Below are 19,260 nucleotides of genomic sequence, written 5' to 3'. Positions count from 1 at the left end.
ACACAAATAAAAAAGATGAACTGAAGTGGCATTAACAGATGTGCTCTCGGTGCCTGCTTGCTGGTAAGGCAGTTTATTTTTCCTGATTCCTATTCAGCATTTTTAACCTCAGGAAAAAGAGAAGAACAGATGCCATCTCACAAAGAAAAAAATACATAGGGGAATGTCCTCAGCCAACGAAGAAGAGAAAGAAGAAAGCTGGTGCATTATGAGAAGTGGATGGAGCTGTGGGAGGCAGGTGGTAAAACATGTGTACTGTAGTCCCTCTCCAGGGTGTAAGTACCAGAGGTGGGAGGCATGTTAGGTCGAGAGCAAAGCCGGAAGCAGAAAGGTTTCCTCCCTTTTCCTGTTTGGGCTCTAGAAGGAACCTACCCTTGTGGTTAAGCAGAGAGGTTGAGTTGGCACTCCCAAGCTGCGCTCAGCTCTCATGTGGCATGGAGGGGACACAGAAGTTCCCGTATGTATGCCCTTGAAGGGGGTCACAGTCCTGATTGATCACATGTTGACATGACACTATTTTTGTATATGTTGTACTAAATAAAATGGTATTAACATGAACTTCACGTCTCATAATTTTATAAGATAGCTACTAGGAAGTGTAAAATTACACATGTGGTTTGCACTTGTGGTTCACATTACATTTCTATGGGACAGTGCTGCTCTAGAGGAAATGGGGAAGTGAGAAAAGCTGAAAGATTCAGTCATTTAAAAAGAAACTGAGTTAACCGAAAGGCACTGTTTCAGCTCCTGGCTCCAAGTTAGTTTACAAGATTGGACGAACTTCAGTAGGTGCTTCCTACCACTGAGTGGTATAGAATTTGTGAACAAGATGGATTCCGTTCTCTCAAATAAAGAAGCCAACTTTTCTTGGCTTGTGTGATGGGAGACTGAGCCATTTGTTTCTGTGTTAAAATAAAGAGATTGGAGGACCACAGGCCACCTCGGTTGGAGGCATCTAATCATAGAATACACGATCTTGGGAGGTAGTGAGTTCAATGATGTGGAAAGTATTCAGATGTCCTAATCCCAGGAGAAAGATGAAGAACCATAACTAGAACACCTCAGCATGCTCAATTCTATTCCCCAGTTCTCCCCTCATCTGTTACCTGGAGTTTGATGAGAATGTATAAAAGAGATGCGTAGTGCTGTGAGCTTGCAAAAGGAATACGTGATGCATTTTCTAACCTTGATCCAGGAAAAGGGATCCTTGGTGCTCCAGGCATTGATTGATCCAGAATAATGAAGTCTGGCCAGATTTGGGGCCCACTGTCCTTTGCCCAAGAAAGGGGAGAAAAATTAGGTTCAGTTGGGTTGGTTCTAGGCCCTTAGGAATAAAATTACTTTCTCTTTTTTGGAAAATATATCTTTAGTGATTTCAGAGAGGAGGGGAGAAGGAGAGAGAGAGGCAGAAACTTCAATGATGAGAGAGAATCATTGATCGGCTGCCTCCTGCACGCCTTCCACTGGGGATGGAGCCCGGGCATGTGCCCTAACCCTGGTTCATAGGTCAACACTCAACCACTGAGCCATGCCAGCCAGGCAAAATTACTCTCTTTTTTAAAAAAATATATTTTATTGATTTTTACAGAGAGGAAGGGAGAGGGATAGAGAGTTAGAAACATCTATGAGAGAGAAACATTGACCAGCTGCCTCCTGTACACCCCCTACTGGGGATGTGCCCGCAACCAAGGTACATGCCCTTGACCAGAATTGAACCTGGGACCTTTCAGTCCGCAGGCCGACGCTCTATCCACTGAGCCAAACTGGTTAGGGCCAAAATTACTCTCTTGAGAAATGTCAAGCCTAGCTGTGAAGACGATAAAGGCACAAAGTAAGCAGTATCGATTACTAACTACCTACGTGTTTTGCTTGTCCTTTTTATTTTCTAAAATGTAATAATTTTGTTGATCGTTAGTCCCTCTAATTATCTGACAATGGGATGTGTTTCCAGCACTATCAAATATTATTATTTCTTTATTACACATGTTCATTGTGGAAAAATTAGAAAATTAAAAGTAAAACATAAAAAAATAGGAAAGCAAAATAAGCCAGTCAGAGAAAGACAAGTATCACGTGATCTCACTTATATATGGAATCTAATGAACAAAATAAACTGATGAACAAAATAGGTCTAGAGACATGGAAGCATGCAACAGACTGAGGAATCCCAGGCGGGAGGGGGTGGGTGGGTGGTAAGAGATTAACCAAAGAACTTACATGCATATATTCAAAACCCATGGACACAGATATCAGTGTGGGGAAGGCTGGGGTGGGGTGAAACCAGGTAGAGGGGGGCAATGGGGGATATCTGTAATACTCTCAACAATAAAGATAAATAGAATAAAAGTGCAGCTTCCTATTACAGTGAAGAAAATGGACTCAAGGGGAATAATATCACAGGCAGGCACGACATTTAAGGAGGCAGTGGCATTACCCAGGTGAGAAGTGATGGTGGCCTGAATTAGGATCGTCATAGTGGGAAATGAAGAGAAAATACATTTGAGAGGCACCTATGGAGTAAAATTAATAGAAGATCGAGATGGATTGGTTATCTGAACCTATCCAACAAAAGTAAAAAAGATAGCCCAGTGGGTGTGGCTCAGTGGTTGAGTGTCGACCTATGAACCAGGAGGTCATGGTTTGATTCCCAATTCCCGATTCCCGGTCAGGGCACATGCCCAGGTGGCGGGCTTGATCGTCAGTAGAGAGCATGCAGGAGGCAGCTGATCAATGAGTCCCTCTCATCATTGATGTTTCTATCTCTCTCTCCATCTCCCTTCCTCTCTGAAATCAATAAGAATATATTTAAAGAGGAGTAAAAAATATATACTCAGTCCAGTTCTTAAAGGGAAAATAATATTTACCATATTGTCCTGAGGCTGTAATCTGAAAATCTCTGATGCGCCCAGAAGCCATTCCCAGTGGAGCTTGACACTCTGAAATCAAATGAGGGAAACACAGTAACTAGAAGTGCAGAAAACTGAGCTTCACAAATTCAAGTTAACAAAAATGGGAGCATACCAACAAATGGTCATATTTTGTTTACTATGTGTCAGTAATTGTATGAAACATTTTATTGTATAATCTCATTTCATTCACCCCAACAGGTAGGTGCTACAACTATTCACATTTTTTAGCTGAGGAAACTAGGGTCTATACTAAGTAGACCAGTGGCTTTCTTATTTAAGATTAAATATCAAGCTCTTCCAAGCAATATTTGTAGTTATCTTTAGTAATCAAACCAAAATTAAGTCTCAAAATTTGCTCTTGGCGATTTTGGAGCTTCACAAAGTTGTGAAAATGAAGAGAGAGGTTTTTTTTTTTAGCATTCGTTTGTTCAATACGAGGGCATCAAAAGTAGGTTTACAGATGCTCATATGGAAAATAATACAATAATTAATAAATAATAGGAAAATAAACTCTATTTCACATACTCACAACTTTAAAACCTACTTTTGCCCCACCCTGTATTTAGAGCTTCAAGTTCAAAGTGTTCAAAGTTTCAAGCATAACCACCCTCCTCTGAAGACTCATAATTTCTACCAGCAATATTCATTTCAGATTCCCTGACTGTGAGCTTGTATTTACTAATTGACAAAGGCAACCTCTCTAGGAAGGAGAAAAGGTGTATAGATGTAGGCTGAGTAGGCAGCATGCCTCTGCCCATATCACTACTCACTCTTTTTTTTTCCTTCAATAAAGAAATTTTTAATCCATTTGAATTCAGAATTTACAATTATAATAGGGTCTCCTGTGCAAAGGTGTAAAGGATATTTTCTTTTCTAGAATAACTTATTTCAGGTTAACAATAATTTGTGGATCAGAAAAAGATGGAAATTCCCTTTAACCACTCAAGACTAAATATAGAAGTGAATATGGCATTGATCTGGCTAATATACATTAAATATATGTACATCACATTACACATAATATTACCATTATTTATCATTTTAAAAATGCATATTCAGTTAGTCACACTCTAAATACATACAGTTGTCCCTCGGTATCTGTAGGGGATTGGTTACAGGACCTCCTGCAGATACCAAAATTCACAGGCTTGCTACTCACGCTTGTTGTACACCAGGAAAAGAGTGCTCATCCCAGCTTGCAGGTGTTCGCCAATAAGGCATTCTATCCGCCAAATTCCAACTTTGGATGGTAGCATTTCCACTGTCTCAAAAACCCCTTATAAAAAACAAAAGGAACAAAAACATTGTTTTCACTAAAAAATGAGCATGAGATACATTGGCTTATGCAGAATATCAACAGAGATCTATCTAAGTCAATTCCACCACCGATAGATTCTGAAACTCAAAGTGCTTGCTATCAGATCCCTATTTGGGAGCACTGGAGATTGAGTCCTTTTTTAAAAAAAACATATTTATTTATGAGAGAGAGAGAGAGAGAGAGAGACACTTATTGTTCCACTTATTTATGCACTCATTGGTTGATTCTTCTATGTGCCCTGACCAGGGATTGAACCCCAAAACCTGGCGTAACGGGACGATGCTCTAACCAACTGAGCTAGCCGGCCAGGGCCTGGAGACTGAGTTCTGACAGCCTCCCACCCTGGGAAAGGGGAGAGAGGGCAACAGGATGCTTTGATGGTAGAGACGGGAGGAAGCTACTGCATAGGCCTGTACTCGGGGTTTTCAGAGCCACAGGTGTGTTTCTCATTGACCAGATGCGGGCTCCCTGGGAGAGAAAAGTCAGGGAGGTCCTCCCAGATGTAACCTACCGGAGCTGCCTTGAGTGCTAGAGTAACCCCATCAGCAGAGAGCTGGAAGTGCATGCTGAGGGCCTGAGGAATGAGTGAGCAATCACCTGGGGTGAAGATGGAACCAACCAACCAGGTCAAGGGGATTTCATGAAAGAGGGTCCCCAAAAGAGCCCCCTGGAAGTCTCCAGCAAGAAGAGTCAGTTTTAAATATCTTCCAGGTAGCCCAGCTGGTGTCGCGCAGTGGTTGAGCATCGGCCTATGAAGCAGGAGGTCAGGGTTCGATTCCCAGTCAGGGCACGTGCCCAGGTTGTGGGCTCCATCCCCAGTGTGGGGCATGCAGGAGGCAGCTGATGGATGTTTCTCTCTCATCATTGATGTTCCTCTCTCTCTGGCAGTCAGACATCCTTAGTGCTGCTGTGGAGGCGGGAGAGGCTTCTGCACTCACTGGCAGTGAGCTCGGCTTCTGGCTGAGTGGAGCTCCCCCTGTGGGAGCGCACTGACCACCAGGGGGCAGCATCTGCATTGAGCGTCTGCCCCATGGTGGTCAGTGCGCATCATAGCACCAGTCGTTCTGCCATTCGGTGAACTTGCATATTAGCCTTTTATTATAGGCAGTCCTCGGGTTACATCGGACTCGATGTACGTCGTTTCATGGTTACATCCCCAACTCCCATTTATTTAAAAAAAAAAGTTGGTCATTTTGACGTATGTACATATGTTCTTTATGTTTTTTATTATTTACTAGAGGCCCGGTGCACAAAAATTTGTGCACTCGGGGGGGGGGGGAGGGGGTCCCTCAGCCCGGCCTGTGCTCTCTCGCAGTCTGGGACCCCTCGGGAGATAACGACGTGCTGGCTTAGGCCTGCTTCCTGGTGGCAGAGGGCAGGCCCAATCCCTAGGTGCAGCCCCTGGTTGGGCTCAGAGCAGGGCCGATTGGGGAGTTGGGGTACTGCCCCCTGTCATGCACAGAGCTGGGCGGATTGGGAGGTTGCGATGCCACCCTCAGTCACGCTCAGGGTAGGGCCGATTGGGGGGTTGGGGCACCGCCCTCTGTCACACTCAAGGCAGAATCGATGGGGAGGTTGTGGCGCCACCCCGTCACGCACAGAGCAGGGCCAATCCGGGGGTTGGGGCGCTGCCCACTGTCACACACCGAGCAGGGCCCATCAGGGGGGTTGGGGCTTCTTACCTTGTCACGCACGGAGCAGGGTCAATCAGGGGGTTGGGGAGCTCCCCCCGTCATGCACAGAGCAGGGCCCATCAGGGGGTTGAGGAGCTCCCCCTGTCACTCACAGAGTAGGGCCGATAGGGGAGTTGGGGCACCGCCCCCTGTCATACACAGAGCAGGGCAGATCAGGGGGTTGGGGCGCTGCCCTCTATCACCCACAGAACAGGGCCGATCAGGGGGTTGGGGCGCCGCCACTGTCATATTCAGGGCAGGGCCGATGGGGAGGTTATGGCTCTACTCCATCACACACAGAGCAGGGCCCGTGGGGGGGGGAGGTTTGAGGTGCCGCACCCTGTCACACACACAGCAGAGCTGATCAGGGAATTGGGGCACCGCACCCTGTCACACACAGAGCTGCAGGGCCATCAGGGGATTGGGGAGCTCCCCCATATCAGGCACAGAGCAGGGCTGATCAGGAGGTTGGGGCGCCTTCCCCTGTCACGAACAGAGCAGGGCGGATAGGGAGGTTGTGGCCCCACCCCCTGTCACATGCAGAGCCTCAGGGCGATCAGGGGGTTTGGGCGCTGCCCCCTGTCACGCTGATCCCGGTGCCAGGAGGCCTCGCGGCTCTGCTCATCCCGGTGCTGAGAGGCATATTACCCTTTTACTATATAGGATAGAGGCCTGGTGCATGGGTGGAGCAGGCTGGTTTGCCCTGAAGGGTGTCCTGGATCAGGGTGGGGGTCCCCACTGGGGTGCTTGGCCAGCCTGGGTGAGGGGATGATGGCTGTTTGCAGCTGGTCACACACCCTTCAGGGTGGGGGTCCCCACTGGGGTGCCTGGCCAGCCTAGGTGAGGGGATGATGGCTGTTTGCAGCTAGTTACACACCCTTCAGGGTGGGGGTCCCCACTGGGGTGCCTGGCCAGTCTGGGTGAGGGGCTGAGGGCTGAAGCTCCCAACTGCTCCTTTCTTTCTTTTCTTTTTTTTTATTCTGGGCCAGCTTTAGCTCTGGCTCCAGCTCTGAGGCCTCTGCTGCTGAAAGCAGGTATCTGGTTTGTTTGGGTTCTATAATCGAGACACTGTATCAACTCCAGCTCTGAGATCCCCGCAGGCTGAAAGCAGGTTTCTGGGGTTTTGTTTAGCTTCTATATTTGTTACAATGTTTCAAACTCCAAGCTCAGAGGCCGGCAAGGCAGGCGGGGAACGTTGGAGTCCTCCGTCACTGAAGCAAGCAAGCCCCATGTTAGCTTGAAGCTGCCTGGCTGCCGGCCGGAATCTTGGCTGGCAGTTAATTTGCATATCGCCCTGATTAGCCAATGGGATGGGTAGCGGTCGTACACTAATTACCATGTTTCTCTTTTATTAGATAGGACTAGAGGCCCGGTGCACAAAAATTTGTGCACTCGGGGGAAAGGGGGGGGTCCCTCAGCCTGGCCTGTGCCCTCTCGCAGTCTGGGACCCCTCGGGAGATAAGGCCCTGCTGGCTTAGGCCTGCTCCCGGGTGGCAGAGGGCAGGCCTAATCCCTAGGTGCAGCCCCTGGTTGGGCTCAGAGCAGAGCCGATTGGGGAGTTGGGGCGCCGCCCCCTGTCATGCACAGAGCAGGGCGGATTGGGAGGTTGCGATGCCACCCTCAGTCACACTCAGGGTAGGGCCGACTGGGGGTTGGGGCACCGCCCCCTGTCACACTCAAGGCAGGGTCGATGGGGAGGTTGTGGCGCCACCCCTTGTCACCCACAGAGCAGGGCCAATCCGGGGGTTGGCGCGCTGCCCCCTGTCACGCACAGATCAGGGCCCATCAGGGGGGTTGGGGCTCCTTACCCTGTCACGCACAGAGCAGGGTTGATCAGGGGGTTGAGGAGCTCCCCCCTGTCACGCACAGAGCAGGGCTCATCAGGGGGGTTGGGGAGCTCCCCCCTGTCATGCACAGAGCAGGGCCCATCAGGGGGTTGGGTAGCTCCCCCCTGTCACGCACAGAGCAGGGCCCATCAGGGGGTTGAGGAGCTCCCCTCTGTCACTCACAGAGTAGGGCCGATAGGGGAGTCGGGGCACCGCCCCCTGTCACATACAGAGCAGGGGGATCAGGGGGTTGGGGTGCCGCCCTCTATCACCCACAGAGCAGGGCCGATCAGGGGGTTGGTGCGCCGCCACTGTCACACTCAGGGCAGGGCTGATGGGGAGATTATGGCTCTACCCCATCACACACAGAGCAGGGCCCGTGAGGGGTGCGGGGTTGGGGCGCCGTCCTCTATCACCCACAGAGCAGGGCCGATCAGGGGGTTGGGGCGCCGCCGCTCTCACACTCAGGGCAGGGCCGATGGGGAAGTTATGGCTCTACCCTTTCACACACAGAGCAGGGCCAGTGGGGTGGGGGGGTTTGGGCGCCGCCCCGTCACACACAGAGCAGGGCCCGTGGGGAGGGGTTGAGGTGCCGCACCCTGTCACACACAGAGCAGGGCTGATCAGGGAATTGGGGCGCCGCACCCTGTCACACACAGAGCTGCAGGGTGATCAGGGGGTTGGGGAGCTCCCCCCTATCAGGCACAGAGCAGGGCCAATCAGGGGGTTGGGGCGCCTTCCCCTGTCACGAACAGAGCAGGGCTGATAGGGAGGTTGTGGCCCCGCCCCCTGTCACACACAGAGCTGCAAGGCGATCAGGGGGTTTGGGCGCTAACCCCTGTCATGCTCATCCCGGTGCCGGGAGGCCTCTCAGCTCCGCTCATCCCAGTGCTGGGAGGCATATTACCCTTTTACGATATAGAATAGAGGCCTGGTGCATGGGTGGGGGCTGGCTGGTTTGCCCTGAAGGGTGTCCTGGATCAGGGTGGGGGTCCCCACTGGGGTGCCTGGCCAGCCTGGATGAGGGGATGATGGTTGTTTGCAGCTGGTCACACACCCTTCAGGGTGGGGGTCCCCACTGGGGTGCCTGGCCAGTCTGGGTGAGGGGCTGAGGGCTGTTTTCAGGCTGGGACTGAAGCTCCCAACTGCTTCTTTTTTTCTTTTTTTTTATTCTGGGCCAGCTTTAGCTCTGAGGCCTCATCTGCTGAAAGCAAGTATCTGGTTTGTTTAGGTTCTATAATCGAAACTCTGTATCAACTCCAGCTCTGAGATCCCAGCTGGATGAAAGCTGGTTTCTGGGGTTTTGTTTAGCTTCTATATTTGTTACAATGTTTCTTAAACTGCAAGCTCAGAGGCCGGCAAGGCAGGCGGGAACGTTGCAGTCCTCCGTCACTGAAGCAAGCAAGCCTCATGTTCAGTTTAAGCTGCCTCGCTGCCGGCCGGCATCTTGGCTGGCAGTTAATTTGCATATCACCCTGGTTAGCCAATGGGAAGGGTAGCGGTTGTACGCTAATTACCATCTTTCTCTTTTATTAGATAGGATTTACCACAAGTAAAGGTCAGGAATTATCTTTCTTTTAATTTTTTTTTAGTTTCACTTCATTACTGCTGTGTATGTGCTCCATGTGAGTGATGTAGGTGCTTATGTAGGTGGGTTCCGACTTACGGCGAAAATCACATTACGTCGAGCCATAGGAATGGATTTCCGATGTAACTCGAGGACCTACTGTATAGGATAAGAGTGGCCCAGCCAGTGTTGCTCAGTGGATTGAGCGCAATCCCATGCACCAAGAGATCATTAGTTTGATTCCCGGTTAGGATATATGCCTGCCCAGTTTGTGGGCTTGATCCCCAGTAGGGAGTGTGCAGGAAGCAGCTGATCAATGTTTATCAATCATTAATGTTTCTATCTCTCTTCCTCTCCCTTCCTCTGTCTCTCTCTAAAATAAAATAAAAAAATCAATAAAATCATACATAAAAAAGGTAAGAGTGAAGCAGAAAAGTCACTGGTCCTATCGGAAGTTTTATTCAAAAATGGGGCAAGTTTATTCCTACTATTAAACCTGTTTTAAAGGGACAGTGGAGAACTAACATGAAGTTGTGCTTTGATCAACACTGTAGATAGTAGTTAACATATTGGTAACAGACATAAACAAGTCACTTCTTGGATAACTACTGGTGCCATATGTAGGATTTTTTTTTTTTAACTTTTTTAAAAATATATTTTATTGATTTTTTACAGAGAGGAAGGGAGAGAGACAGAGAGCCAGAAACATCGATGAGAGAGAAACACCCATCAGCTGCCTCCTGCACATCCCTCACTGGGGAAGTGCCCGCAACCCAGGTACATGCCCTTGACCGGAATCGAACCTGGGACCTTTCAGTCCGCAGGCCGACGCTCTATCCACTGAGCCAAACCGGTTTCGGCCCATATGTAGGATTTGAGATGGAAAAAAATCTCTCTTTTCCTAGGAAAGTGCTATGCCATTAACTATCCATTTATTCTATTCTATTTCCTTTATAGCACATTATCTGTATCTGAAATTATCATATTCACTTACGAACTTATTTATTATCTTTCTGTAGTGTAAAGTAACTTGAAAAAGTAAGTTACCCATGAACAGAAGTTTGCCTGCTTTTTTCACTGATCATATTCCCAGTGCCTAGACCATTTCAAGGAAATCTATAATAATAAAAGCGTAAAATGCTAATTAGACCAGACAGCTGAACGACCTTCCGGACATACTTCCAGATGACCTTCCAGATTAAGCCGGGGCTGTGAGGGCCGAGCCCCTTGCACAAATTTCGTGCATTTGGCCTCTAGTATACAGTAAGTACAGAAGGTAGAAGAAAGAGCACAAACCAGCCCATACCTGGATAGAGGTTGTAGACTGCCATTTTGTACTCCTTTTTTTTCCTTACAGTGAAGACGTGTCCACTGAAATGAATAGAATGGATGTTTTCATTGCTGCCCATGCTGAGCAGATACCATCGGATCCTTTGATCATGAGCCATTACTAAGCCAGGTAGAGTATCCATCACATAGCCATTGATCGCTGGAGAAGGAGAACAGAGAAGGCTGTTAAAATCTATTAAAGTTTCTTTTTTTAAAAAAAGTGTGTTTTATTGATTGCAGAGAGGAAGGGAGAGGGAGAGAGAGAGATAGAAGCATCAATGATGAGAGGGGATCATTGATGGGGCTGCCTCCTGCACGCTGGGAATTGAACTATGACCTCCTGGTTCATAGGTTGACACTCAACCGCTGAGCCACGCCGGCCAAGCTAGAAGTTTCTTTTCCTGCACCCCAGTCAAAAATATTGATTCTTTGAAGATTCCACTCCCATACGCACACTCTCAATTCATACAGTGTCCAAGCCTCAGGCTCGAGGCTCCTTTGTCATAGTGCATGCTGCTTTTCACAGTGAGCGTGGGATATATTTGGGCGTGGGATACATTACCATGGAAGCGATACTTTTCTTTAAAAGCAGGGTCCTCCATCTGGATATCGCAGGGAGCTCTGCAGTTCCTTTCCATGTTTTCAGTGAAGTACCAGCTCTTGGTCTCATCAAAAATAGTGAAAAACAGAGCAAATTCCCGCACTGTCACTTGTCGCCCATGAGCAGGGTTCAGAGTGTTGGCGCGGCAGATCAGAAGAGGTCCAATCAAGCCCGAATGCATATCCTTCTCCTGAGAGGGAAGACACCAATACTGTGAGTATAAGCTCCCCCACCTCTAAACCAGCGTAGGTTTCTCATCAACTTTTATGCCACTCCAATCTACTCCCCATCTTCCCACAGTATGATTCATCCTCCTCGGTAGATTCCAGAATAGTATTTCTAAAACACAAATATGATGCTATCTCCTCTTATTTATTTTTATTTTTATTTTTTTAAAATATATTTTTTTGATGTTTTTTACAGAGAGGAAGGGAGAGGGATAGAGAGCTAGAAACATCAATGAGAGAGAAACATCAATCAGCTGCCTCCTACACACCCCCAACTGGGGGTGTGCCCGCAACCAAGGTACATGTCCTTGACTGGAATCGAACCTGGGACCCTTCAGTCCGCAGGCTGACGCTCCATCCACTGAGCCAAACCAGCCAGGGCTCTTATTTTTTATTAAAAAAAAAAAAAACTTGAGGGAAACCAAGATAGTGGCATAGGTAAACACCGGAGATTGCTGCCTCACACAACCACTTCAAAAATACAACTAAAAGACAGAACATACATCATCCAGAACCACAGGAAGGCTGGCTGAGTGGAAATTCTACAACTAGAAGGAAAGAGAAAAGCATACCGAGACTCAGAGGAGGTGCGGTGCGGAAGTAAAATACAAAGGTGTGGAGGTGCATGCGGAGAGGGCTGGTGGCTGAGGTCACGACTGTCTTTTTCAATCGGGAGGGAGTCTCAGGCTCTGAGCTCCAGTTCCAGGCAAGTCTCTGGGGACCAAGACTCATACGGGATTAACAGGACTGTCTGGCATTGGTCAGAACTCGAGGGCAGCTTTCTCTCGGAGGCACACACAGCGATTGCCGGGGCCTCTGAGGACAGGACTGAGAGAAGCCATAATTGCTCTCTGTGCTCACCCTGTTGATCCCCTGGGGCCCTGCCCCGCCCAAGCCATGCACAGAGGCTTTTGCATATGAAAGGCCCAGCCCTTTGTAATCTGAAAATTACTTAACAAACTGCAGCTGCCCAAGGCCCCAGGGCAACTTGCATTGCTTTACAGCTGGCTTCTGCAGGGTAGCCTCAGGCAGAGGCTAGATTAGCACCTCCTTAGATCCAAGAGCCAGTGTGCCCTGTGGTCAGAGTGGGACCATCCAATTACAACTCCTCAGATCCATAAGGGACACACTGAGGGGGCAGACTCAGTGAGCACCAAAGCCCCACTGAAGCAAGTCTTGCCCCATAAGGGTGTCTTCAGCACAGAAGTTCTCCCACCGTAGACACAGCTGATTCTCACAGCCAATTGGCCTGGAGGTCATATCCTCCCAGTGATAACTACAACAATCAAGGCTTAACTACAAGACTGTGCACAAAGCCCACAAAGGGGGTGTACCAAGAGTGTCTACCTCAGGTAATTGGGGAGGCTGAGCCACCAGGCCCTATAGGACACTTAGCACAGAAAGCCACTCTATTGACACAGTGAAGCATAAAAAATGCCAAGACAAAGAAACAGGACACAAATGACAGAAATGGAGGAAAGCAAACGACTGGATATAGAGTTCAAAACCACACTTTTAAGGTTTTTCAAGAACCTTCTAGAAACTGCCAATAAATGTAGTGAGATCTTCAAGAAATCTAGTGAGACCCTCGATGTTGTGATAAAGGACCAACTAGAAATTAAGCATACACTGACTGAAATAAATAATATTATACAGACTCCCAACAGCAGACCAGAGGATCGTAATAATCAAGTCAAAGATTTGAAATACAAAGAAGCAAAAAACACCCAACCAGAAAAGCAAAATGAAAAAAGAATCCAAAAATACGAAGATAGTGTAGGGAGCCTCTGGGACAGCTTCAAGCACACCAACATCTGAATTATAAGGGTGCCAGAAGAAGAAGGAGAGCAAGATATTGAAAACCTATTTGAAGAAATAATGACAGAAAACTTCCCCTACCTGGTGAAAGAAATAGACTTACAAGTCCAGGAAGCACACAGAACCCCAAACAAAAGGAATCCAAAGAGGACCACACCAAGGCAAATCATAATTAAAATGCCAAGAGCAAAAGACAAAGAGAGAATCTTAAAAGCAGCAAGATAAAGAAAGTGTCGGCTGATTTCTCAACAGAAACTTTGCAGGCCAGAAGAGAGTGGCAAGAAATATTCAAAGTGATGAATAGCAAGAACCTAAAACCAAGATTACTTTATCCAGCAAAGCTATCATTCAGAACTGAAGGTCAGATAAAGAGCTTCACAGATAAGGAAAAGCTAAAGGAGTTCATCACCACCAAACCAGTATTATATGAAATGCTGAAAGGTATCCTTTAAGAAGAGGAAGAAGAAGAAAAAGATAAAGACACAAATTATGAACAACAAATACACATCTATCAACAAGTGAATCTAAAAATCAAGTGAATAAATAATCTGATGAACAGAATGAACTGGTGAATATAATAGAATCAGGGGCATAGAAAGGGAGTGGACTGACTATTCTTGGGGGGGAAAGGGGTGTGGGAGATGCGGGAAGAGACTGGACAAAAATCGTGCACCTATGGATGAGGACAGTGGGTGGGGAGTAAGGGCGGAGGGTGGAGTGGGAACTGGGAGGAAGGGAGTTATGGGGGGGAAAAAAGAGGAACAAATGTAATAATATGAACAATAAAGATTTAATTAAAGAAAAAAAAAAAAACCTTAAGCCTGGCTGGCGTGGCTCAGTGGTTGAGCGTCAATCTATGAACTGGGAGGTCACAGTTCAGTTCCCGGTCAGGGCACATTCCCTGGTTGTGGACTCGGTTCCCAGTGGGCGGTGTTTAGCAGGCAGCCAATCCATGATTCTCTCTCATCATTGATGTTTCTCTCTCTCTCTCCCTTTCCCTTACTCTCTGAAATCAATAAAAACACATTTTAAAAAATTTAATATGTCTTTGTTGATTTTAGAGAGAGGAAGGGAGAGGGAGAGGAAAAGGGAGAGAGAGGGAGGGAGGGAGGGAGGAGGAGGAGAGAGAGAGAGAGAGAGAGAGAGAGAGAGAGAGAGAGAGAGAGAAACATCAATTATGAGAGAGAATCATGGATCAGCTGCCTGCTGCAGGCCCCCACACTGGGGATCGAGCCTGCAACCAGGCATGTGCCCTTGACTGGGAATTGAACCAGTGACCTCCTGGTTCATCAGTTGACGTTCAACCATTGAGACACATCAGTCAGGCTACCTCTCCCTATTTAAAACCTCCCATTATACTTAAAATAAATACCCAAATTCTTAGCAGATATTGCAAAGACCATTTCTTTTAAACCAGAAAGTGGCCAGCACAGTGTAGACCTGCTTACCAGATCAACATCAGAAAAATAAGCCCAGGCTTTGCAGTCAAACTCATCGGCAGTGGGAGCCATCTGATGTTGCACTTTCCAAAAGTAAATTCTGGTTTCATTGGGCTCCACAAACTTTTTTCTAGGTTCTGTTCCTTGCCTCTGATCTTCCTCATACGAAATAAGGCTGGAGTAGAAGGAGTAGGGACGAGAGGCCTGGTTTTTGAAAGTTACCTGCAGAGCAAAACAGAAAAAGAATGTAAGCATTGTAGCGTTTACATCCCTAATCGTAATGCCTATTTTGGCTCTGTCCAAGTTTTAATACCCAGAGAAAGTGGTATAGGATGGCTATTGTAAGAACCCAAACCTAAAGATCTATAGAGGAAATGCTGAGGAATTTTTGAATTAACAATGTTTTAAGGCATGGACTCAAAGGAGGAAATTCCTAAAGAGACCATAATCTCACGACTTGGTACTTAAGGTTCTTCATGACAAATGCACATAATCTTTTTAAAAGCCCGGTTTTCAGATTTGAAAAAAAATGATACGTTGCATAGGACATATGAAAAGTAAAATACAAATCAAGGCACCATCCCATAATTTTATATCCTTCTATATCCTTAATATAAACCATCAATTGGGACAATGATTGACTATTTGGGGGAAAAAATAAAACGAATTTGACCTTTGGCTCCCACAATGCACCAAAATAACTTTGTCTATAGAAATTTTGATGGTTAAAAAGTTAATTTTTAGGAAATTAAATTGTAAAAGAAAGTTCAAGAATAGGTGATTTTAAGAAAAAAAGTCTCTGTATGGGGAAGGATTTTTATAAACATGAAAGCTATGAAAGTGGCATAAAGAAAAGATTATAGCAGCGGTTCTCAACCTGTGGGTCGCCAACCTGTGGGTCGCGACCCTTTTGGGGGTCGAACGACCCTTTCACAGGGGTCGCCTAAGACCATCAGAAAACACATATATAATTACATATTGTTTTTGTGATTAATCACTATGCTTTAATTATGTTCAATTTGTAACAATGAAAATACATCCTGCATATCAGATATTTACATTACGATTCATAACAGTAGCAAAATTACAGTTATGAAGTAGCAACGAAAATAATTTTATGGTTGGCTGTCACCACAACACGAGGAACTGTATTAAAGGGTCTCGGCATTAGGAAGGTTGAGAACCACTGGATTACAGGTTACTTCCTGTTTTTAATGAAAAAACCACTATATATAAAATTAAGAGACAACAAACTCAGAAAAATACTATTCACTAAAATGATCAATGATCTATAATATATGAGGTAATATAAATTAATAAGAAAAGCACTGCCTCCAAAATTGTCAAATGTGCAAAGAATATTAAGAGATCATTCGTTACAGAAAGTCTTAAACTGTTCACATACATTTCACTTTTAGAATTTTACCCTACGAAAAGTTGTTATTGCAGCATTATTTAAATAGTGTAAAAAACCTATTATAGGGTTATTCAAAGTCCATGGTTAAATAAACCATAAATTCATGTAATAGACTATTAAGCAATCACTTTAAAAATATACTTAGCAAGTATTTTTAAATGACATTAGAAATGTTTATGATATATTTAATCAAAATAGAAGAATTATACATTGTGTAATTTTGAATACACAAATAGAAGAATACATAGGAAAAAAGAACATACACCAAAATGATATTTATGAGATTATTTTTCAACTTCTTTATTTTCTATATTTTTTAAAAATGATAATACATTATTTTTATACTCAGAGACAAAAAATACACAGGATTCATTTCCTTGTGATTCCATTGTCCTCAACTCACCCTGATATTGTCTTCGACTTCTGCTCTTATACATGGCCCCAGGAGTCCCAAGTGTTCATTCAGTTCTCCACGGTATAAGGGCTGAGTAAAGGAGCCATCAGTAAATTCCTGGAAAACCACCTTCTTGAACTGAGCCCTGAAGACAAAAGCAGAGGAAAAGCAGTATCTTTATGGACCAGGTGTGTAGAAACACCTCACCTATTTTTTTTTTCCTTTAAAAAAATATATTTATTGATTTCAGAGAGGAAAGGAGAGGGAGAGAGAGAGAGAGAAACATCGATGAGAGAGAATCATTGACCGGCTGCCCCCACACACTCCCCACAGGGGATGGAGCCTACAACCTAGGAATGTGTCCTGACTGGGAATTGAACTGTGACTCCTGGTTCCTAGATCTATGCTTAACCACCGAGCCATACTGGCTGGACAAGGATGTCCCAGTTTCAGGGCTTTTGCACTTCCTGTTCCCTTTGCGTGGACACATCTCTTAGAGCTGGTCTATCATCATTTAGGTCTCAACTCCATAAAGGATTTCTCTGACCACCACAGCTAAAGTAACACCCCAGTGTTACTCTATCATATTATTCAATTCTATCTTCTGAATAGCATCATCAAGACCCCCTATTTACTGTTTTTTGATTTTTTAAAAATTAAATCTTTATTGTTCAGATTATTACAGTTGTTCCTCTTTCCCCCACCCCCATAGCTCTCCTCCACCCAGTTCCCACCCCACCCTCTGCCCTTACCCCTCCTACTGTCCTCATCCATAGGTGTACGATTTTTGTCCAGTCTCTTCCTGCACCCCCACACCCCTTTGCCCCCAAGAACTGTCAGTCCACTCCCTTTCCATGCCCCTGGTTCTATTATATTCACCAGTTTACTCTCTTCATCAGATTTTTTAATTTACTTGATTTTTATATTCACTTGTTGACAGATATGTATTTGCTGTTCATAATTTTTATCTTTACCTTTTTCTTCTTCCTCTTCTTAAAGGATACCTTTCAGCATTTCATATAATCCTGGTTTGGTGGTGATGAACTCCTTTAGCTTTTCCTTATCTGTGAAGCTCTTTATCTGACCTTCAATTCTGAATGATAGCTTTGCTGGATAAAGTAATCTTGGTTGTAGTTTCTTGGCATTCATCACTTTGAATATTTCTTGCCACTCCCTTCTGGCCTGCAAAGTTTCTGTTGAGAAATCAGCTGACAGTCATATGGGTACTCCCTTGTAGGTAACTGACTTTCTTTCTCTTGATGCTTTTAAGATTCTCTCTTTGTCTTTTGCTCTTGGCATTTTAATTATGATGTGTCTTGGTGTGGTCCTCTTTGGATTCCTTTTGTTTGGGGTTCTGTGTGCTTCCTGGACTTGTAAGTCTATTTCTTTCACCAGGTAGGGGAAGTTTTCTGTCATTATTTCTTCAAATAGGTTTTCAATATCTTGCTCTCTCTCTTCTTCTGGCACCCCTATAATTCGGATGTTGGTACGCTTGAAGTTGTCTGAGAGGCTCCTTACACTATCTTCGTATTTTTGGATTCTTTTTTCTTTTCCGGTTGGGTATTTTTTGTTTCTTCATATTTCAAATCTTTGACTTGATTCTTGGGATCCTCTTGTCTGCTGTTGGATCTCTGTATATTATTCTTTATTTCAGTCTGTGTATGCTTAATTTCTAGTTGGTCTTTTTTCATATCCTCCAGGGTCTCACTACATTTATTGGCGGTTTCTAGAAGGTTCTTGAAAAACCTTAAAAGTGTGTTTTTGAACTCTATATCCAGTCGTTTGCTTTCCTCCATTTCTGTCATTTGTGACCTGTTTCTTTGTCTCGGCATTTTTTATGCTTTGCTGTGTCGATAGAGTGGCTTTGTGTGCTAGGTGTCCTATAGGGCCCGGTGGCTCAGCCTCCCCAATTACTTGAGGTAGACACTCTTGGTGCACCCCTTTGTGGGCTTTGTGCACAGTCTTGTTGTAGTTAAGCCTTGATTGTTGTAATTATCACTGGGAGGAATTGATCTCCAGGCCAATTGGCTGTGAGAATCAGCTGTGTCTGCAGTGGGAGAACTTTTGTGCTGGAGACACCCTTCTGGGGCAAGACTTGCTTCAGTGGGGCTTTGGTGCTCACTGAGTCTGCCCCCTCAGTGTGTCCCTTATGGATCTGAGGAGTTGTAATTGGATGGTCCCACTCTGACCACTGGGTACACTGGCTCTTGGATCTAAGGAGGTGCTAATTTAGCCTCTGCCTGAGGCTACCCAGCAGGAGCTACAAAGAGATCTGCAGATTCCCCTTCCTTTTTGGGGGGTTTGGAGGTGCCCAGATGAGGCCCAGCTGTGAAGCAATGCAAGCTGCTGTGGGGCCTTGGGCCTTCTCTTGGAAGTTCTGGGTCTGGGTGGCCCAGCTGCAGTTTGTTAGGTAATTTTCAGATTGCAAAGGGCCAAGGCATTCATATGCAAAAGCCTCTGCCACAGCTTGGGTGGGGCGGGGTCTCAGGGAATCAACAGGGCGGAGCAAGCAGCTATGGCTGATCCTCAGCCCTGCCCTAAGGGGCCCCGCGTCTCAGTGTCCGGGTAATTGCCGCAAGCACCTCTGAGGGAAAGCCGCCCTCAAGTTCCGAGTTCTGCCTGCTGCCAGACAGTCCAGTTTCTCCCCGAATGAGTCCTGGGTCCCCAGAGACTTCCCGGAACTGGAGTTCAGAGCAGTCGGGAGCTTGTGACTCCCTCCTGATTCAAAAAGACAGGGGCGTC

The 19,260-nt window shown here is 45.9% G+C and overlaps 1 protein-coding gene across 1 annotated transcript in view; it reads right to left on the bottom strand.

Moving 5' to 3' along the window:
- Nucleotides 1-19,260, bottom strand: part of F8 (coagulation factor VIII) — a 96,247-nt gene that overhangs the window by 36,133 nt on the left and 40,854 nt on the right. The window contains exons 15-21 of the mRNA XM_059679620.1: nt 16,528-16,663; nt 14,717-14,929; nt 11,185-11,413; nt 10,600-10,782; nt 4,069-4,185; nt 2,865-2,936; nt 1,186-1,271 (exon numbers count right to left, since the gene is read on the bottom strand). Of these exons, the coding sequence (XP_059535603.1) occupies nt 1,186-1,271; nt 2,865-2,936; nt 4,069-4,185; nt 10,600-10,782; nt 11,185-11,413; nt 14,717-14,929; nt 16,528-16,663 (1,036 nt within the window). The remainder of the gene's footprint in view (nt 1-1,185; nt 1,272-2,864; nt 2,937-4,068; nt 4,186-10,599; nt 10,783-11,184; nt 11,414-14,716; nt 14,930-16,527; nt 16,664-19,260) is intronic.

The sequence above is a fragment of the Myotis daubentonii genome, chromosome X (genome assembly GCF_963259705.1).
Source record: "Myotis daubentonii chromosome X, mMyoDau2.1, whole genome shotgun sequence".
NCBI classification, from domain to species: domain Eukaryota; kingdom Metazoa; phylum Chordata; class Mammalia; order Chiroptera; family Vespertilionidae; genus Myotis; species Myotis daubentonii.
This window is presented reverse-complemented; position numbering and strand designations above follow the sequence as displayed.